A 23,483-nucleotide genomic window follows, 5' to 3' on the forward strand; every position below is an offset into this window, starting at 1 on the left:
AAAAGATGTTGGATCACGTTTTCTATAAACAATAAGACGATGTAATATTTTTTCAACTAATTAAACGATGCATTTATGGATATTGCAAACTATAGAGAAATAAATAAAGAATGAAAATAAAAGAAATATTAACTCTTTGCACTCCTGTGTTATCTCGGGAGTTAATTTTTCACTAAAAAATTACAAAATATAAAAATAGTTATAATAAATAAAACTAACATTTAATTGAATCAGTTTTCTCCTTTATTTATTCAAATTTACCTAATTTTTAGTTGCAGTAAATTTCAAATAAAACGTTTAAAAGCGTTAGTAGCTGGTAACAAAATTGAAATGTAATTCGAAGTGCAAAGGGTTAATATAAAAATAATAAACAAGTATTTAAACAAGCGATACAAATACTTAAAATTTCCATAATAATAAAAAATCTAATAACAAAGGAAGAAGAAACGCTAGTAAAGATAAAAAATTTGTCAATAAAAAATAAATGTATATTACACAGAAATTTAAGGACATTTACATCGTCGATGAAAAATTCAAGGATGAAAGTCGCATTTTCGTTTGTTTTTCAATTTACCCGATTTCCCTACATTTCCACTCTTTTCATCTTCTTTACGTTTGGTTATTCATAAAGTTAAATTATTCTGAAACTGATTTTAAACTTGTGCAGATGTTTGGATCGCCGAGTACGCCGATATTGGAAAATCCCGAGTACCAGACACGTTGGTACTTCAAATACTTTCTCGGAAAACGTGAGTAGTGTGTCGATACTTCTAAGCGTTTTAGATAACAATATATTTATGTGCATTAGATAGCAAGGACGATGAGTCAAAGGCTATTCTTCAATGAATTGATTATTTTCTATTCGCGTGTATTCGTTTAGATAATCGTTTACTTAATAAATCTAACGTCAGATTTTTCATTGCGACGAGATATTATTGTTTTTGCAATTAAACCATTTTATATTTATCAATCGACTACTCTTTATTTTGCACTTATTCTTATAAATTTGAATATTGTTATTATTTAGTTGTTATTGATTTTTTACCTTAATTATTAAACAATGTTTATGTTTCTGAAACAATATTTTAGTTTTATTCTCATAACAATACTCGAACTTTATCAATTTTTTATTTCATTATTTAATTAATATATTACACTACTCTCTAACTTCCTTAATGAATTTGTAATACATTTTATTTTCAATTTAAGAACGTTATTTCAACATTATCTTATTTCCTTAGTTAATTATTCAATTAAGTTTATTATAAATTCAAGTGATTACCGAAAGGCGATAAATTTTTATTATGAGATTTTGTTATATTAATATCGTTATTAGAATAATAACGACAATAAAATTGCTGTATTTATTATTATATCATTGTTCATTTTAATAATTTTATTTATCGATTTTAATAAAACGATAATCTGGTTTAATTTCAGTTCGATAATTAATAAGAAAAGTTTTATTATTTATTCAATTAGGACAACTACACTTTATCCTTTAGTAAAATTTTCGTTCTTGTTTAAATAATTCATTAGACTTATTATGAAATTACTTCTCAAAAAATTTATCTTTTAATCGCTAAATATGATTTTATTTTATTTCCAATATTAGTTTGAAAGAATAAATAACAAATTCTTTTTGTGATATGAACCGAATACACTGAAGATCCTTCTATTGTAAATACTAACATTATGTTCATAGTGCACCAAAATTATGTTGCTGCTGATCAAGAAAGGAATCCCCTATTTCTATCGGTAGTGATAAGTGAAGTCAGTGACCAAGTTGTGCCATATTACAGAGTGATTTTATGGAGGAAAACCGTGAGTATTTTTCGCTTGTTTATTAAACTAAAATTACACGTAATTATCGATAAATTCGATTATCATTGTCATTCTCCTTATAATTGCAAAGGAATATTCTTTGTAAATATAATGAATCATTTGTTACTGATAAATGATTCGTCGACAGTAACAATGAAATAATATATTGCAGTTAGATTGATAAACTTATATATCAATAAATTGAAATGTAATAAAATTATAATTATTTGTATGTATTTATGTGAGAAATTTTTGGTGACATTTGTGTAACATTTGTCATGAACAACAACCATCAAAATGGTGAAATAAGAAAGAGTTTTCACCGAAATGGTTCAAAAAAAAGTTATAAACGAACTGTGAAAATTGTAAATTTCTAGAAAGGTATATTTTATTTTTTTAGAAAATAGTTTCACTATATTTTTATTTTTAATACGTCAGTATGTACTTATATATGTGTACTGTTTAACTATGATTGTCCCAAGATAATTATTTTATAAAATGGTTTTTAAAAAGCAGACTATATAATATATGAAAGAAATATTGGGAAAAAAGGAAGCAAGAAATAGTTACATTCTTCAAAACTAACTTTTGCATACAATTAATTATAACTTTAATAAAATACTTTCGTGGAGTTTCTGTAAAATTTGTGTAAAATCTATGTGAGATTATTTAAACAACTCTCAAAGTACTATTTACGTGAATTAAATTGTTCACGGGGGAAAATATTTAAAAAATACCAATTACCAAAAATAACGAATTCATGGTATACATAAAACGTTAAAAAATTGAGAAATAACGAAAATTCCTGTTACATTTTTAACACAATTAATCCTCGGTAACTAAAATCTTAAAAATTAAAATCTTCGAGTTTTGAAAATTTCGATTTGTCTCCAATTTTTCAAGCGAAAAAATTCAATTGGTAAATTTAGAAGACGAATGTCGAGCTATTACTTCTGATTTAGAAAAGATTGCAATTTTAGTTTCTGCTGATCGATTGGCAGAGCACGACCATCGGTGAATGCAAAACAGAAAAATGAAAAATTCAGAAAAACGTGTCACAATTGGAGATATTGGCAAATTGATTATACGTACACTAGAAACAAAATCGCGAAATCGAGCGATCAAAGCGATAACGTTAAATGTGAAATTTTCAATCAAAAGTTGGAAAATGGTCGTTTAGACCGTGGTAGGATTAGTGTTAATAAATTGCTAATCGGTATATAGCTCGCGATACATCGTTTGTTCTGCCTACGCGCAATTACATCGAGTTACACGGGTAACGAAAAGTTAAATTTATGGCGGTAAACTCCGATTTGCACAGGTCAATCTACTCGAAATTCGAGTTGCCGAGGCAAAATAGCGTGTTGCCCTGAACACGTGGCAACTAAACAGTGTTAAAACAAGCTTATATTTCGAGTGGTCGAAGTTCAACTCATACACTTTTTAATCCTTTTTATAATATAATTATAAAAAATAATTATTCTTCTTCTTAATATAATTATAAGAATAATATAATTATTATTATTCTTAATATAATTGTAAGAATAATATAATTATTATTCTTCTTAATATAATTGTAAGAATAATATAGTTATTATTCTTCTTAATATAATTGTAAGAATAATATAGTTATTATTCTCCTTAATATAATTGTGAGAATAATATAATTATTATTCTTCTTAATATAATTGTGAGAATAATATAATTATTATTCTTCTTGATATAATTGTAAGAATAATATAATTATTATTCTTCTTTATGTAATTCTAAAAATAATATAGTTATTCTTCTTCTTAATATAATTGTAAGAATAATATAATTATTATTCTTCTTTATGTAATTCTAAAAATAATATAGTTATTCTTGTTCTTAATATAATTATAAGTATAATATAATTATTATTCTTATTTCAAATAATTATTCGTCCTGATTCTTCCTGCGATTTCGAATGTTCAAAATACCACGAAATAATTAATCCTCGATAACTTTAATTTTAACTTTTCACTTGGTAACAATAACGTTAAAACAAAAACACAACGTGCTATTGAAAAGCGACACGAAGGAAGACAGATTAATCAGAAAACGGATTTCTTGAAATAATTGAAACCTCTCGCCTCGATGCTTATTGGAACTCGTCTTTTTATTTCGCAAAGAAAATGAAAAAGGGAGGAAAGATATCACAGATAACGATAGATAAAAGAAGGAACATTTTAGGGGGCGCAGAAGATATCGCTGCCGTACTCGGTGAATAAAACGATGACTATCAGACAGATCCTGAGGTAAATATCTTACTGTCTCTCGCGAGAAAGCGAGTGTCTGAAGTACTCGATGATCGATGCTTGAAATTTCAGCAATTTCTTCGGACTCGAGAAACTCGACAAAGCTCCACGCGAAGTCTTTTCGCCGGAAATTCAAAAGGTGAGTACATAACTTCCTCGTATAAACTATACATAATCGACTTTAATCCAACTGTTGTATTAACACTAGATTTACGGGACCCGTGAATTTGACGGATGGGTTGCTTCAATTATACGATATTAACAGATTTAATTAACTTATATTAAGTCTGTTAATATTGCGATTCTTTTCAAATTAAACCCATCGTTAATTTTTTAAAGAAAATATGTGGTTTTCTTTACCCCAAATCTGACTGGTGTCCGTAGAAATAGGTATACAAAAAAAACCGTAAACCTAGTGTTAAATCGTCCCATAAATTCGTGTCGGTTTTTACTTTTTCCATTTAACTCTTTGAGGCATAGGATCTCAGAGAATAAAATAGACCCGTGTTACAGGGAAATTTTATTACGATTTAAATTTAACAAATTGATATTTATTAACAAAGATATCGCATAATATAGAAACATAATAAAATAATAATAATTCAATTCAATTTGTTGTTATAGGATGGAACTCAAATTGTCCCATATACAGCTATTGCAATATTTCGAAATAAATATTGAAAATGTCCCACCGTGCATGTCCCATAGGATCTCAGAGAATAAAATAGACCCATGTTACAGTGAAATTTTATTGCGATTTAAATTTAACAAAATTGATATTTATTAGCAAAGGTATCGCATAATATAGAAACATAATAATAATAATTCCATTCAATTTGTTGTTATAGGATGGGTCTCAAATTGTCCCGCATACAGCTATTGCAATATTTATTTCGAATTAAGTTAAAGTTAAAATTATACGTCGAATAAACCTTGAAATATTAAGAAAAAATTTAGTCGCCTTTTTGTTCTACGACTTCTTCCTATTTCGTTGACAAACACGTTAATCGTCGATATAATTTATAAAATACGACAAATAATGTAAATATCACCGTGGAACGAACTTATGGAACGAATATTTTGTGATTTTATTTACTTGGAAAAAGTGAAACCGATTTCTGCAGAATAAATTCGCTTTTGGTTATTTTTATTTCTCACCAATGAAGTTTTCCACCGTGAAACGACCTAGTTGGGAAGTTCCATAGATTCGGAAACAATCGAAAATTCGAAAATTGAATTTTCCGGAAAATTGGAAATTAGATCGAGAAATTACTTGGAAATGTTGAATTTGAAATTTTGTCGGGAATTGGAAATTAAATTAGAAAATTACGTTAAAACGTTTAAGCATACTGTGAGATACTAATTGCACGCGAAATCTACATGTTCGTTTCACATTTGCCATGTATCGTTCCATGTTTCACTTTTTACATCTATTGTTTCCTTTTTTCATCGAGTTTCTTTCTTTCATCGTTTTTAATGTCATTTTTATTAACCCTTTGCACTCGAGAGGTGACTGTCAGTCACTATAAAATTTTAAAGACCCATATTAATTAATATGTCAAATTTAAGGTAATATAACAACACGCGAGATATCGAAATCACATAATTTTATGTGTTAACTATTATAAGATTCTTTATTAACACTCTAATTATACTATATTAATAGATTTAATAAACTTATATTAAGTTTGTTAATATCGTAATTGTTTTTAAATTAAACTCATGGTTTTATTTTTTAAGAAAATACGTAGTTTTTTTTTAACTGTAAATCTGACGGTTTTCAATAAATATAGGTATTCAAAAACGTCCGTGAACCTAGTGTTAACCACTCAAAAAAAAATAACGTCAGTTTTATAGCAGAAAATTTCTAAATTTCAATTCTTCTATAGCGAAAAAAATCGTCGAGTGCAAAGGGTTAGTATAAATATATCGTTTACTTTTTTCTTATTACGTATTTATTACGCTGTTATAATTCTATTGAATACTTAACGTTTCGTACAAGCTTTTCTATACTGTTATAACGTGTACTAGAATTTAACAAAGTTTGAAAGCGGATAGATGTGGTCAAAATACAGGACAAACTCGCATAATTGCATAGTAGGTAACGAAGTATTCGAACGCTTGTATTCGTAATTTTTAATACACAAAACATGCCTGTTAAACATTTAGGAAACATTTAAAACAATGTGTTATTTAATGCAAGGAAGGAATTTAAAAATTACGTTTAATTTAATAATTTGACACGATTAAAAATAATTCATCAAATATTTACCATTTATTATATATTTATTATAAATGCTTATAATAAATGGCTAATAAAAACACATATTTTAATATTTCATATATTAATATGTTATTTTATGTTATATAATGAATGGTCTATACTTTGAACTATTTTCGTAACGATAGTATCGATAAATTCCATATTTCGATATTTTTCCAACATCTTTTTCCACGACTTTTTTCCGACAGTTTTTATATGAATTCATATTTATTTCATTTTTTCTCAAATTTCAGGCTATAAATTTTCGATGAAATGTCCGAGTTTTTTTAGTGGAGTGTTTTATTAAAAATATTATATGGTTTCTGTAAAAGTGAATTGATTTCAGATGTTACGAATATATTTTTCTCTGCAAAAGTTTTGATCTTGAATTTCATATTTAATTATTCATTTCAAGAGATATTAGTAAATAATATAAATAATACTTTCAAATATTCGTGTTGTATTTTATAAATATTCCAAAACTATTACCTAACAGAAAAATATTTATGCTTGCAAATATCTAATATGTATAACAAGTTTAAAATATATCATATACCTAGTTATCTCCATTAAATCTTTTTTTTTTAATAAATACATCATATTTACTCTCTAAAGCTTGTAAAAAAATATCGAATAAAATAAAGAAAAATATTCGCAATGGTTGTAAATTGAATAATAATTCAGAGAGTAACGAATACTGAAAATACAAAAGTAATAAAAGAAAATGAAATTTATTACTAATATATCTACTAGTTTAAAAAAATGTTAAATAATCATATCCAAAAAATTTTGTTTTATCGGTAAATCTATATTTCATCTCAAAATGTAATAAATTTAATACGTTTCATTTCTTAAATTGTTATTAACATTTTTCAATTATGGTTCTTTCAAAAAGGATCGAATAATCTCGAAATAAATTTTAAGTATCTTTATTCGCATTCTCGTTTTAAATAATTCTACTTTGTTTGAATATTAAACTCGATTTTAATTTCCGGCCATAAATAAATCGAATTGAGATCGAGCAATCAAAATGTAGTTTAAAGCTGATATTTTCAAAAAATAACTATTACTTAACTACCTTTGAGGAGTATTTCAAACTATCATCGTGTCATCGTTAATTTCCACAATTATTTCAATTTTTAAAAAGTAAGATCATTCAAACCAATGGTATTTTTATGAAATTAATAAAAACCGAAAGAAATTATCAAACGACTCAAAATTTAATTTAATGGAATAACTTTAACTAAATAATTAAATAATTTTTAATTTTAATGGAATAATACGAATCAATTATCGAACCTCGTTGCAAAAATTGATAAAAAAATCTTTATATTTTATATACCAGTATATTCTTCGTTAGATCTGCGATAAGCTTTAATTGTAAGAATGTAAGTAGATATGACATGACCGGCTCTAAATAATGATTAATGGTGCCAATAAATTTATGGCACTGTGCAATTCAGAACGTGTGTACGATAATATTGAAAATTGAACGTTCTTCAATGCTAAAGTAAGAAAATATAGCATGTCACAGAAATATTTATTCGAACAATTGCTATTGTTTCACGATCTAAAATTTCAAAATTCAAAATTCGTATCTACAGAGCGTTGATTTTCAAACATAATGCATTTTACGTGCAATAGAACATTCTGTTCAAATGTATCTTAAAAAAATTGTATTCTTTTTATTTACTTATTTTTTCATAAGAAATCAACTCTAGCCCGCTTTCACACGTTATTCGGGAACACGCTGTATCTAAGAACGATGAACCAACCTCTTTCTTTGTACAACTTTAATTAAATAATACATATAGGGTGTCAATACTCTTTTTATCCACTGTACACACACAGAAGATGATCCAACAACTATGATTATCCTCATCGTTTTTGTAGATATGATATAACCTCTATTTACAGAATTTTTATGGCATATAATACGTGATCAAAATACACGGATACTTAAGGTCACCACTCTTTTTTTAACCTTCATAACAAAAGGGTCTAACTATGTCGTTAAATACCGGTTTGCTAGACAGATGTGTAATAGCGACATAGTTAACGCACAGCGCCAATCATGGGTATATTTTAGGGCCCTTGAGTAGAGTGGGACCCAGAATAGATTTCTCTGGTACTAATAAAGCGATTTCTTTGATCGTGAAGTAGATATCGTCGATTAAAACTGAAAAGCTGCTGTTGGATAAATGACCATTAATAACGCGAATGATATGAAGTGGAGAGTTTAATGATTCTAGGAGATGAGGCTTTTATCTTCCGTAGTATTGAATGACTTATAGAGGTCTAACAGAGCCACTATTGAACCTCTATCCTCGTTCATTTCCATTCAGATAAATTCTATAAGCCTGAGTACCTGTTGTAACATGGCCAGATTTGGAATTAAATTGTTCGTGAATTACAATGTATCTAGCATAGCAAAGAAACTAACAGATTTATAATTAATTAATTAGTTAATTTTACTTTGTTCATTTTATGAAAAATATATTAACCCTTTGTACTCGAAAGGTGACCATCGGTCGCCATTTAATAAATTTGGAAACCAATATTAACACTAGGTTTACAGACGTTTCCTGTATACCTATTTCTAGGGACATTTATCATATTTACAGGTTAAGGAAACCACGTATTTTCATTTTCTTTTTTTTAAAGGGTTTAATTTGAAAACAATTACGATATTAATAGATTTAATATAAGTTAATTAAATCTGTTAATAGTGTATAATTGGAGCAACCCACCCGTCAAATTCACGGGTCCTGTAAACCTAGCGTTAACTGATATACTAAATTTAAGATAATGTATTAGTGTGCGATGCATTGGAATTAAATAATTCCATGCGTTAATCATTATACGATTCTCTATTTACTTTTATAAAAAATATCATTGGTTTTTTTGGTAGAAAATCTTTAAATTCCTATTCTTCTGTTGCGAAAAAATCGTCGAGTGCAAAGGGTTTAATTAAAAGGGATATCGTTTAATTTATACTAAAATTTTATGTCAAGAATATCGTAACATGTGGAATCCACTTCAATAGTAACGAAAACAATGGAAAATATTCATATACATTATGATATTGACTTCGTTCTCGGGTTATATACATATAAGCGAAAGTGGTCAAAATTACTCTTTCCAGATATTTTATTTTTACAATTTCTGAGAACGTAGAAACTGTTTTTGACAAAATTTTTGCCTACTGTGATTCAGATCGAAACACAATTATTTACAATTATTTATCTTCCTCGTACAATTACAATTATTTTCATTCGTGAAAAATATATTTAGTTACTCATTTTAGTTCATTCTTTGGTAAAGCAATTCTCAACGATTTTACGTTCAAAATTTGATTGTCAGAACTAATAGTTTTACTTTTCATAGATTATTTTGCTTTATAATATTCTTAAGTAGAAAATGTAATATTTAAAATTTTGATTTTGAACCAGCACGATACAGTTATTTTAAGATGAGACTTAAGAATTTTTTGAATATACAATATCTTGATATTTAATCGAAGGTAGTTATTTTAAAAGGTGATATATAATTCCAATTATTAATATAATTATGGTTTAAACTTCATTTTGAAGTATATTGTTCGAAGTTTTTTATACTTCTTAATAGCGTAAATTAAATAAGTAATAAATTTAAGCATTACAGTTAAATATTTGTAATACTTAATATTTTAATATTTAAGTTATAACATTAAAGTAAATCGTACAGAATTATCAAGAATACTAATATTTAAATATGCATACTTTTGAAGTAATAAATTTCTAAATTCAAAATTGATATATGTCACCTTTTTTCGTCGAGTACTACTTAAAAATATAAAAAGTATCTAAAAAGAAATAATATCTTGAAGTAAAGTTTAACCTTATTAACATTCCTTTTTTTTTCTTTTTTAACCGAATTAAAATTATATTTATTTTTACATCATATCAACGAGAAATTTAACATATTTACCGTTGTGCCATAAAATTTTAAAAATTAGTTTTACGCGTGTCGTGAGATAGAAAAGATTGAAAATCACTGGTTTAAAACAAAGTAAGGAATCGTATATATAATAATAAGTATGCGGACCACGTGGCAAGGGACGTGTTAAAGTACTACGTGTACCTAACAAAGAACTTTCAGAATACCTCTAGACAGTGAATACATTTAGTTGTAATAACTAGACAGTGGATATTCACGTAAACGTGTTTTTTTTTTTATGTATTTCCTTTTGAAGAGAAATTAGTTTTGTCGTCAGAAAATTTTAAAAATATTAAGAAACGCATATTTTGCATATTAGACATTTCTTGCATAAATGCATAAATTATTAGAAACATAAAAAATATATAAACTCTATGCAGAGTTTAGTTTAATCCACGATATTTAATTTCAATTTCGAAATGATAAATATCACTTAAAATATATCTCATATTAACCCAATTTTGTTTATAAATCATAACAAGAAATAAAACAAGAAATTGAACGTTAATTATATTTATATATTGTTAAATTTAACCCAAGATATTGGTATTATTAATTATTTAATAATAATGCCACTCGTCTATGGAAACTGCACTTACATCACTTTCATAATTAATAGTTACGCAATTTCTTTTACCGGCTAATTTTAAATTGAACAAAGCATTGGCATTTTTAAAGATATTAAATACTAACTAGTTATAAACAAAAAGTTTACACTAAATTAAGCATAAATTACGTCATATCTCATTTTTTTAAAAAAGACTTACACTACTTTCTAAATAAACGGTCCATATGTTGCATGTATCTCGTAAATTTCTGCACATTGTACCTGCATAATGACCTGCTCGATACTAACTTCATAAAATTACGTACAGTGCTTATTGTACCAGAGATATAGGAGTGCATACGTATAAATAGAACTTTTGTCTAATTCCACAATCAGAGTAAATATCTCCTAAGTCTAGGCTATGGCGTCAGAAACAAGGACTTCTGCCACTTAAGGTTTAAATGGCCAGTTTATCCCTAGCCACGAATACGAACGGTTACTTGGCCGTGCTTAAACAGTTAATAACAAACCGAGATACTCTAACAAATATTAGGTTGGTGCATACGAAATGTCGGATTTTTAAGTGAATATATAAAACTGCATATCTTTTTTCAAAAGCTGTTTATTCAATCAAAATATGCTCCATTCGCTTCGATACACTTTTCCCAACGAGACTTTAAAGCACAGATGCCTGTCTTAAAAAAATTCTGATCTTTAGAATCAATAAACTCTGATATCGAATTTTTCAAACTGTCTTCATTTTCATACCGTTTAGCTCGTAAAAACAGTTCTAAATGTTTAAAAAAATGAAAGTCGGTTGGCGAGAGATCCGATGAATAGGCTGGGTGCTGCAAAACTTCGTATTTCAATGGTTCTCGATGAAATCGGGATAGTAACGATGAGCATACGTTCAACCGATCCAGCTTATTTCGCTCAGTTAGTTCCTGCGGTACCCACTTATCCATTTTCTTCACCTTGCCAATTTCAGAAAGACGTCGCAATATTGTTGTACGGTGAATTTTCATCCTGGTAGCCTGTTCCCTCGTGGATACAGTTGGATCCGCTTCCACCATTGCCTTCGGATCGTCATTTTTCACAGACGTTTTGGGTCTCCCACGTGGATCATTTTGTAGCGAAAAATCACCGGACCTAAATTTTTCAAACCAACGCTGCACTTTTCGATCATTAACCGTATTCTCCCCAAACGCTTGGTTTATGTTGCGTGCAGCTTTTGCAGCATTATTACCAAGTTTATACTCGTACAAAAAAATTATACGAATATCGTTTAGATTCATATCGGTAGAAAATTCAAATGAAATAACAAAAGGGAAGACTTTCGAGAAAATCTCCTTTCTTGAAATGTGACTCTGGCAATGGACAGTACGACTATAAATGAGGTTATACCAAAACCAAAAGTGTAACGAAAACAGGAAGACAAACGTTCGCGTGTAAAAAAATCCGACATTTCATATGCACCAACCTAATAATATATAACCTGCGAACTTGTATACGAAACTGTACGGATATCAGAACCGTTGCGAAAAGTTTGACAAATTTCTAATATATTCGCAGACGAGTTATAGGTACTTATTTTACTACACTTTGACGTTAACGTGAATAGAAATACATTGAATATCTACGGTAAAATTGGAGAATAATTCCAGGAACAACTCTAAAGTACAAATAAAAATCACAGGTCTAAAAATATTTTCCCAAAATTTAAACTTGACGCGATAAATGGAAAAGCTTTGTCAGAATTGAAACATCTGTCGCGATTCACTCGATCCGTCATTTTGAATCGTAGGTCCTTCCTCCAGAAATGTCTTTAATCTAGATTTAAAGGAAATAAATGGTCTTACTTTTTGAAAGTCTGATAACGTATCCAAAATGACCGTTTCAAGCATTTTCTGCGCGAGTGAAAAGTTGCAGGTTATCAGTAAAAATATAATTCTAACTCGAGAACGAGATTAAATAGAGTCTAGATTTATACGAAGCTTTTTCATTTCGTTCATATCACCGGCTCAAGGTTGAAATTACACGGATTATGAAACAGCCTGTACATAGTTTCTTTATCGTATTGCATCGTATCGTAAAGAAAGATTACCTTTTTAGAGTTTTTAAATTCACAATTGTCGAAAAAATACAGCTACATTTAGAAAAATTAATTTCGACTTTTATCGAAATCAGTACAAAGTCTCTACTTACTATTTGAAATAATATTTACTATTACAAATAAAATAAAATAATATTTACTATTATAAATACTATAATTACTACTTATAATCGCTATATCTACTTTTTTTAATCGTGTCGTGGAAGATGGTTCCACTTTATAACCAATCAGACCTACATTTTTTTATCTGGCCATCTTCTACTAAACGAACAGTAATTACAATATACTTATCTTCTCCTATCATCTTGCTTTAATTAACATTATCTATAACACGCACTGAGAAAAGTTGAGAAACAAAATAATCGTATAGGAATTTTTATATAATTTTTTTACAACATGTTGTATATAAATGCACATGTTTTTCTTCGAATATGTCGTATTGCGGGAAATAAAAAAGACACGAATGTTAATTATTTTGTTTCCTGACTTTCGTCGAATCGGTAGTTCCAATAACGAACGTTTTTCACCTGGTACTAACGATGAAGCGTAGAAACTCGAAACAAATGGCAGGATTATTTGTCAAAGTTCCGCATTATAGGATCTGCTGCTGCTGGAAGAACAGGAAGGCTCTGTCAACTTCAAGTTCGGCGTGATATATGCGAGGAAAGGGCAAACAACCGACGACGAGATGCTGTCTAATGGTAAATCGATAAAAAGTTAAACTGTAACTCACGGATCGAACAACTCTTGAAACTTTAATGGTCGTATACAACAATGGCAACAGCTCTCGTTTGAAAATGACACGCGTCACTCGTTCCCTTTTCCTTTTTTTTTTTTTTCTTTATTCACCGTTGTTGTCGTCATTCTGGTAAAAAATTCATAAAATTCTTAATCCCAATAAAAATGTATACCAAATTGTAATTTGATGTTGAAAATATTTTATGGATGATGAAAATATTGTGTTAAAAATTATCAAAGATTTACAATTTCGTTTTAGTTTTAAACAAAAATTATTTACGATTCTTTTAAATATTCCATTCCAAAATTTTGTATTTAATTCGTTCGAATTAGTAGAATAGAGAGTTTTATAAAGGATATTATAATTTTACGTGTATTCTGTATTTATCCCATATGAGGAAAAGTTTAATTATTCACGGGTTATAGTGCATATTCGAGATATAAATATATAAGCTGTTAAAAGGACGAAATGTAAAAAGCGTTGAAAAGCGTTCTCTATGCAGTGCTTCATTTACAGAAAAGGGTAGTCCAGGATTTGACAAGTTCCTCGAAATCCTGGGCGAGAGGATAGAACTGAAGAACTGGGACAAGTATCGAGGTGGTTTAGACGTAAAAGGTACCATTTATATATCGCTAGAATTTCCTTTTTTCACGACCCACTCTTTCGCGTGTACACGTACGGATATAAAATATGCAGCGCTTATTATTTTCAGATATTATTAATCCTAATCTAAATGGTAATTTCAGATATGAAATTATATAAAGAAAATTCTTTCGATTAATTATAGATATTTCATGTCGTTCTATATCTTATAGAATCCTATAAAAAATTATCTAAAAGATAATTCACGACCCACTCTTTCACGTGTACACGTACGGATATAAAATATGCAGCGCTTATTATTTTCAGATATTATTAATCCTAATATAAATGGTAATTTCAGATATGAAATTATATAAAGAAAATTCTTTCGATTATTTATAGATATTTCATGTCGTTCTATATCTTATAGAATTCTGTAAAGAATTATCTAAAAGATAATTCACGACCCACTCTTTCACGTGTACACGTACGGATATAAAATATGCAGCGCTTATTATTTTCAGATATTATTAATCCTAATATAAATGGTAATTTCCGATATGAAATTATATAAAGAAAATTCTTTCGATTATTTATAGATATTTCATGTCGTTCTATATCTTATAGAATTCTATAAAGAATTATCTAAAAGATATATCGAGAATATAAATTTCTATTTTATTTGCGAATTTATTTATTATTTTTTTTATTCATTATTTATTTATTTTTTAAATTTATTTATTAAACATTATTTCATACTATTTACAGAAATATAACGAGAGAATTAAATTCTTGTTTGGTAACTATTGTTACTATTCTCGCATTTTCGAGACTGTCTGCATGATTGAACGCGTGATGAAAAATTAACGAAGAATCGGGTAATGAAACGTGTAACGAAAAATCGATCAATTAAAAAGGGAACATTTTTAGTTGGAAATCTCACGTTTTGTAATTGAAACGCTTCCATCGATCATCGCTAATGCTTCCAATCAATACTTTCAAGCTTCATATTAGGCTTGTACGTTAAATAAAACAACGCGAGAAATACGAAAGTATTTTACAGATACAATAATTTTCTTTGTTTTCAAACTACATTTTAAAAATCTATATTAACAAAGTTTTAGAATAAATAATGATATATGCATTTCAAAAAATATTCGTGTGATCACTCGTGTTTAAAATCATTCGTAAAATTCATTTTCTTTATATTTGAAACGTGAAAATGATAAATTAACAATGAAATTTGTTTCTTTTTTTAGATCTATTCTTAAAGTAATTAATTGTTAAAACAGAGGAGAAGCGTGTTTCTACATATTCGACAAAAAAGCATCGTTTTAAATCGAGACAATCATTTGCATTTAGCTTCCGAGCGGGGTTGCACTCGAGAACGGTATTTTTGTCTCTGAAAATGCACCTTTCATTATAAATTTTCATCAAGCATATAGACAAATAATATGGATAATTGTTGAATAATTCCAATGAATGGCCGACGTTACGTTGTACCTCTGTATCTTTCCGTTCAAAAGTCTGGTCCATATTTATAAACATGAATCTAACGTAATATAAATTTCAGCTCACGTTATTAAAGATTTTAATAATACTTTTAAAAACGTTATAAAACACGGTAATACAAATTTTATTCAAACTTATAAAACGCGTATAAAAGTAATAATACCTTGATATTTCCTGAAACTAACGAACTTATTACAAAAATTAATATTCCATTTGGTAATTTTTATTCGACTTATTATATATTATTTTAATATTTTATTATATTATATATTTATATTTATATTTATATTCTATTATATATTTATATATATTTATATATATTAATATAATATTATATTATATATTATTTTAATATTTTTATTAGCATAAAAGTTATTCGTGGAGTTTTAACGAATGCAATGAGCTATCTACTTATTAAACAATTTGAAGCTGCAGTAATTAAAAAAAATATTGGCACGCTATATTACGAGGAAATTCGTGTAATCAGAAAGTTTTGATTTAAATAAAAGTTTATATACATGTAGATCATTATGAATTCTACATGGAGCAATTTTTTTACGGACCACATAAGCCATCGAAGTTTCAGTATTTTTACGTGCTCCGAATATAATTCTTTTTCCAAACGTTTTTCGCAATGATGGGATAGATCATTAAAGCGAAACGTTTTTACAGTCTCGTAATATCTTGTACCTTTGCATAGTTTTATTTTAAAAAAGCAGAAAGGATATTAAAAATTCGATCGTTGATTTCATCTGTACAAATACCGTTTTACTCGCTTTTTAATATAAACGGGATGAATCGTTTAAATCTGCCATGTAAAGTTATTCGTAAACTGTTTGTCACGTGTGAAAATATTTGTATCCAAATTTTGTAGCAAGAAGATATCACGTATTAATTCCTTTTTTTGATATTTTACTTTTTTATTTAAATATAAACCGCTTAACATATTCGTTCATTCAGATTCTTAAATAATTTTTCGAATTACATTATTTATTATATTACAGTTTAGAAAGTTTAGGATAAATATTAGGCTGATGCATATGAAATGTTGAATTTTCTTTACATTTGTCTCCCTGTTTTTATTATACTTTTCTTTTTGCAATTGCAAAATTAAATGAATCAAAACATGAAAATTTACAGCACTCAGCTTATTCACCGAATCTTTCTCTGACCTCCATTTTTTAAACATTTAAAACAGTTTGAAAATGAAGACAGTCTGAAAAATTCCCTCTGAGAGTTTATTGATTCTAAAGGCCAGAATTTCTCTAATCTATATTAAATTATTCTAATCTATATTAATATTAAAATCTCTTTGAGAAAAGTGTATCGAAGCAAACGGAGCATACTTTGATAAAATAAACAGCTTTTGAGAAAAGTTATCCGACATTTCATACGCAGCAATCTAATAATATTACAAAAATATATTTTTCTATAATACTTTTAACGCAAAGAAATTTTTATTAACGGCATTAGAATGAACATTGTTTATCTGCTGTAGCTGTAATAAACAACAAAGTTTCCTCTTTGTAATCCAAACAAAAATTTTTCCTCAAATTTCATTTTCCGCTCTTTTGTGCTTAACACTAGATTTATGGGATCCGTGAATTTGACGGATGGGTTGCTTCAATTATACGATATTAACAGATTTAATTAACACTAAACCTACCACTGTCAAAATGACCGGTGAATAGGAAAAAAGTAGAAGCTTCAAAAAATAGAATAACACGAGACATCGCGAAAATGAATATACGTATATCAGAAGAAAATTCGCGATAATAAAGTCGAACGCGAAATTTTGAATAAAAATTTCGAAAATAGTAATTTAAACCATGATAGGTTTAGTTATATTAATTTACTTATATTAAGTAAAGAATTAATTTTCTTGTATTAAGTAAATAATTAATTTACTTATATTAAGTAAAGAATTAATTTACTTATATTAAGTAAATAATTAATTTACTTATATTAAGTAAATAATTAATTTACTTATATTAAGTCTGTTAATACTGCGATTGTTTTCGAATTAAACCCATAATTTTTTTTAAAGAAAATATGTTTTCTTTACCCTAAATCTGACGGGTGTCCGTAGAAATAGGTATACAAAAAAACCCCGTAAACCTAGTGTTAATCGTTTCACGTGGTTTCAAATATAATATTTTCCTCTGCGAACGTTTGCAGGTAATATGACTGGGAAAGAAAGCTATTACACGGTATATGCGGGGCACGAGGTGATGTATCATGTGAGCACAATGCTTCCTTACTCAAAGGACAACCCGCAACAGCTGGAGAGAAAGCGACATATTGGAAACGATATCGTTAACATCGTTTACACGGACGATCCTAACGCCATAGACACTTTCAACCCAAATTGCATTAGAAGTCAATTTACCCGTAAGTCTTTCACATTGCTGTCTCATTTTCACTCGTTTTATCGTTGTATTTTTTATCGACATTTTTCTTTTCCTTATTAACTCTTTGCACTCGAGAGGTGATCATTAATCGCCATTTAATAAAATTTGGTAACCGATATTAACTGATACACTAAATTTAAGATAATGTAATAGCGTGCGATGCATTGGAATTAAATAATTTCATGCGTTAATTATTATATGATTTTCTATTTACTTTTCTATAAAATATCATCGGCTAGAAAATCTTTAAATTCTTATTCTTCTGTTGCGAAAAAATCGTCAAGTGCAAAGGGTTAATACTTGGTTTACGTGGCCTGTCAATTTGATGAATGGATTGCTATAATTATACGATGTTAACAGATTTAATTAACACTAAACTTACCACGGTGAAAATGATCGGTTAATAGGAAAAATGTAGAAGCTTCAAAAAATAGAATAACACGAGATATCGCGAAAATTAATATACGTATATTAAAAGAAAATTCGCGAAGATGAGTGATTAAGATGATAAAGTTGAACGCGAAATTTTTAATTAAAATTTGGAAAGTAGTGATTTAAACCATGGTAGGTTTAGTGTTTACTTATATTAAGTATATATTTATGTTTATCCGATGTATTTTTATATTAAAAATTATACGAATTATAGCACAGATATTATCCAGATGAATTTCAGATTCATGTAAAACAGGGATCGCTACTTTCAAGCTAACAAACCAATTAAAATTTCACTTATTTTTAACGAAGCCATACGACTGAGTTTGTTTTATCGAAATACTGTGCAAATGAGAAGTGTAGAGAAAGTTATGAAAAATTTAATTCTTTATAAGAAATTTCATTTTGTACGACAACTTACGGCAGACATTTTTTAATTAGTTTCTTGACTTTTTCCATTAAAGTTTTCCACTGTAATTTTACTATAATAACAGTAATAAGAAACTTGTATAATACATATTTGCATAAGTAAGTACTTACAGTGGACTTTTTCTTAACCAATTCCCGTGGCATCGAATCTTTCAGTGAACTAATAAATGTCATGTTTAATTGGAAAATATATAAGTTAGTAATAAAATAGAATATATATATATTGATTATTACTATTTAGATATATAATTGGAGACAATATCAAATAAAGAGAAATATACAGGATGTCTGGGAGTTTACTTGTTAAAATTGGAGAATTTAATTCAAAATTCGAAAAAAGGAAAAAGATGTTAAATCATAAGATGATAAATCATTATTTTCCAAATTTTAATTAAAAATTTCGCGTTCAACTTTATTGTCTTACTCACTCATCTTCGCGAATTTTCTTCTAATATACGTATATTCATTTTCGCGATGTTATTCTATTTTTTGAAGCTTCTAGTTTTTCCTATTCCCTTTTAATATACTATTTGCCAGCTGATTCAATCGAATTAATCTCGGCGTGTTTGCAAAAACAGATATGTAACTTCGAATATCTCGTATAAAGCCGATTTTGAATTTTAATCTATCTATAACAGGAGGTTAAAAATGTATTGAAAAATTCGCAAATCGTTATTCCGTTTCGTAAATTTCACCACTAAACGTAGAGAGTATTTTAATATAGTATTTACCAGCTGATTCAATCGAATTAATCTCGGCGTGTTTGCGAAAACAGATATGTAACTTCGAATATCTCGTATAAAACCGATTTTTAATTTTAATCTATTTATAACGGGGGGTTAAAAAAATATTAAAAAATTCTCAAATCTTTATTTTGTTTCGTAAGTTTCTTAACACTAGATTTATGGGACCCGTCAATTTGACGGGTGTGTTGTTCCAATTATACAATATTAATAGATTTAATCAACTTATATTAAGTTTGTTAATATCGTAATTGTTTTTAAATTAAACTCATGGTCTTATTTTTTAAGAAAATACGTAGCTTTCTTTACCCGTAAATCTGACGGGTCTTCATAAAGATAGGTATTCAAAAACATCCGTAAACCTAGTGTTAATCTGGGCGTGTTTGCGAAAACAGACGTATAACTTCGAATATCTCGTATAAAGCCGATTTTTAATTTTAATGTCTCTATAACGGGAGGTTAAAAAAATATTGAAAAATTCGCAAATCGTTATTCCGTTTGCTAAGATTCGCTAATAAATGTACAGAGTATTTTAATATAGTATGTACCAGCTGACTCAATCGAATTAATCTCGGCGTGTTTGCGAAAACAGATATGTAACTTCGAATATCTCGTATAAAACCGATTTTTAATTTTAATCTATCTATAACAGGAGGTTAAAAATATATTGAAAAATTCGCAAATCGTTATTCCGTTTCGTAAATTTCACCACTAAACGTAGAGAGTATTTTAATATAGTATTTACCAGCTGATTCAATCGAATTAATCTCGGCGTGTTTGCGAAAACAGATATGTAACTTCGAATATCTCGTATAAAACCGATTTTTAATTTTAATCTATCTATATCGGGAGATTAAAAAAATATTGACAAATTCGCAAATCGTTATTCCGTTTCGTAAGTTTCTTAATCTGGGTGTGTTTGCTAAAACAGATATATAACTTCGAATATCTCGTATAAAGCCGATTTTTAATTTTAATCTATCTATAACAGGAGGTTGAAAATATATTGAAAAATTCGCAAATCGTTATTCCGTTTCGTAAGTTTTACCACTTAACGTAGAGAGTATTTTAATATAGTATTTACCAGCTGATTCAATCGAATTAATCTCGGCGTGTTTGCGAAAACAGACGTGTTTGCCGTGGTATCGACGGAAGAAAACGGGAAAGGGTGGCGAGTGGCCATTTATTGCGACGAAAGCGTGCCCTTATTCGGACCAAGCCTTCCCTGTCCGCCAGTATTCGAGGATCCATACACCCTGCGAGAATTTCTTCTCGTGAAGTTAATAAACGGCGAGAAGGCTACGTTCAACACTCCGACTTTCTCCCAAAAAAGAGAAAGAACCCTGGACGCTCTTCTCAGGGATATGTATCAAGAACATTCGCAGGAGAGTAAAAGCAACGTAAGTCTACTCAACGATAGTACGTGCATTTTATACCTCCGTCTACTTGTATTCACGTGTGTTCGGTGTATTAGCATTTACAACCTAGATCCTAGAGTATCTTCGCAACAAACTTCCAAATTAAAACATCAAACAACCGCAGAGACTAACGCGATGACTATGGGTGAGTCGTAATTTTCAACTTCCAGAAGCTCGAATCGGGAACTTTGAACATTTCGAAACCGTCAAAACTCTTGGAACTCGAAAGCCCCGAAACTGATTTTATTTTGTAAACGATGAACGTTTCCCTTTAAAAACCAAAATTGCCTTCAAATTTTTATACGAATTTTTATTAGCTATAATTAAAATATATTCGATTTTTCGAAATTTTCTTTTTTTTTATCATAGTATCAAATGTACTGGGAAGTTCTTTTTCTTTATTCCAAGATTTTCCTATTTTCCTCGATATTTTCGAACCAGAGAAAATGTTTAGGACTTCAAATTCTCGAAACTCGCAACTTTTTTGCTTCTCAAGGAATTCAACGACTAGTATTGACATTCAGGATTGTATATAACGTTTAAAACGTCTAGTGTGGTTATTAAAATTATTATACTATTATCAATTTTCTATTCTATCGATGGAATACTTTTTGTTTCTATTCCACACGTCGATGAAATATTACGATATTATAATAGCCATCTTATTTTACATTATTTTATTTTAATATACAAATATTTTGAAAAATATTTAATAATTTGACACTGATATACACAAGATCTTAATTTAAACCTAGTGTTTCTCATTGATTGATAATTATAAAAAGATAAAAATAGTATTGATACTAATTGATACTAATATTTCTGACAAACATTTTTATATAACAGTCAAAATATTTAGGTACTTAAATGTTAATAATTTAACTCTGGTATACGCGAGATTTTAATTTAAACCGAGTGTTTCTCATTGATTGATAATTATAAAAAGATAAAAATAGTATTGATACTAATTGATACTAATATTTCTGACAAACATTTTTATATAAAAGTCAAAATGTTTAGGTACTTAAATGACGAATCATTAATCACCAATCGATCACCAAAAACTCTTTCGAATCGATCGACGTAATAATTAAAACGTAATCCGAATTATATCGACACGATACCCATTGTTTCTTTTGTACTTTGTTGGAAAAACAGCTTTCGGTCTGCTTGTCGCATAACAAATATATTCCTGGCAGTAATAAACCACGGAAAACATCGATACGGATGTTGGTTATAAAGTCAATACCGTTTGAAACCCCGCTTCTGCCGATTTTTTAATTGTTCAACTGTCCAATTAAAAAGATCTATGATTGGCGATCACCGATTCGTGACCTGAACACGATCAATACATACATGTACACAGTTGCAAACTGACAAACACAGAACAATATCGGTGTATCACTTGACCCGTGAGCTAGCTAACGAAATATCGAGATGAAATTTCTAGTGGACACTGTTTACATTCGGGAATTTCAAACAGCGACAGCTATAAAATATTCCATATATTCCGCAGATTTTTCAGCCAAGCTGTACCAGTACGGTTTTACGAATACGAATAAGAATATAAATGTTTTTTGATGTTATAACGTGTGATCGAAGACTTTATGACTTTCTATCTTAACCCTCTATGGTTCTATATAACTTGAAAGTTACATATTAACGTATGAATATTTTATTAAATATCGTATGTCATTTTGATTATTCCATATCGTGATTTTTCTTTCAATATACGTTTAATCATTTTTCCAATGCCTTCTTTATTATGGCCCTTTATGAATTTTTTCCCACAAGATGAAGTATAAATGTGTCGCACACGAGTACAAACGTTGTTACTTTAAAATTGCAATATATATTCTTTGTAATAAAATTATCGAATTCGGTGAATTTGTTGATTTTGCGTTACGTACATTTCTTAGAGTCGAGAAAAATATCTAAGATGCTTGTAGACATTTTCAATTCCCTACTAATTGGGAACTGAAGAAAAGCTGATGCTCTTTCAACAACTGACTGCAGATTCGAATCGAGGAGTCCTTTAGATATTCAAATTTTTACATTCAAAATTGAAACGTTTCGTTGGTCGCAAAATTGATAAAATCGCGATATTGATAAAAGTCTTATAAAGTCGATATTATATAAACTTTATATTTAGAATACGTTGAGATGGTATAATTAAAAATAGACTATGCAAATCATTGAAAAAATGGTCTATT

At 28.5% G+C, this 23,483-nt stretch overlaps 1 protein-coding gene across 1 annotated transcript in view; it reads left to right on the forward strand.

Moving 5' to 3' along the window:
• Nucleotides 1-667: 667 nt before the first annotated feature.
• The window catches only part of LOC143220937 (GTPase-activating Rap/Ran-GAP domain-like protein 3), a gene marked incomplete at its 3' end in the record, with an annotated part of 28,801 nt that continues 5,985 nt past the window's right edge, over nucleotides 668-23,483 (forward strand). The window contains exons 1-8 of the mRNA XM_076446499.1: nucleotides 668-749; nucleotides 1,706-1,824; nucleotides 4,039-4,103; nucleotides 4,176-4,242; nucleotides 13,603-13,705; nucleotides 14,260-14,358; nucleotides 18,016-18,228; nucleotides 20,981-21,252. Coding sequence (XP_076302614.1) covers nucleotides 668-749; nucleotides 1,706-1,824; nucleotides 4,039-4,103; nucleotides 4,176-4,242; nucleotides 13,603-13,705; nucleotides 14,260-14,358; nucleotides 18,016-18,228; nucleotides 20,981-21,252 — 1,020 coding nt within the window. The remainder of the gene's footprint in view (nucleotides 750-1,705; nucleotides 1,825-4,038; nucleotides 4,104-4,175; nucleotides 4,243-13,602; nucleotides 13,706-14,259; nucleotides 14,359-18,015; nucleotides 18,229-20,980; nucleotides 21,253-23,483) is intronic.

Source organism: Lasioglossum baleicum, unplaced genomic scaffold (genome assembly GCF_051020765.1).
Source record: "Lasioglossum baleicum unplaced genomic scaffold, iyLasBale1 scaffold1750, whole genome shotgun sequence".
Taxonomy (NCBI): Eukaryota; Metazoa; Arthropoda; class Insecta; order Hymenoptera; family Halictidae; genus Lasioglossum; species Lasioglossum baleicum.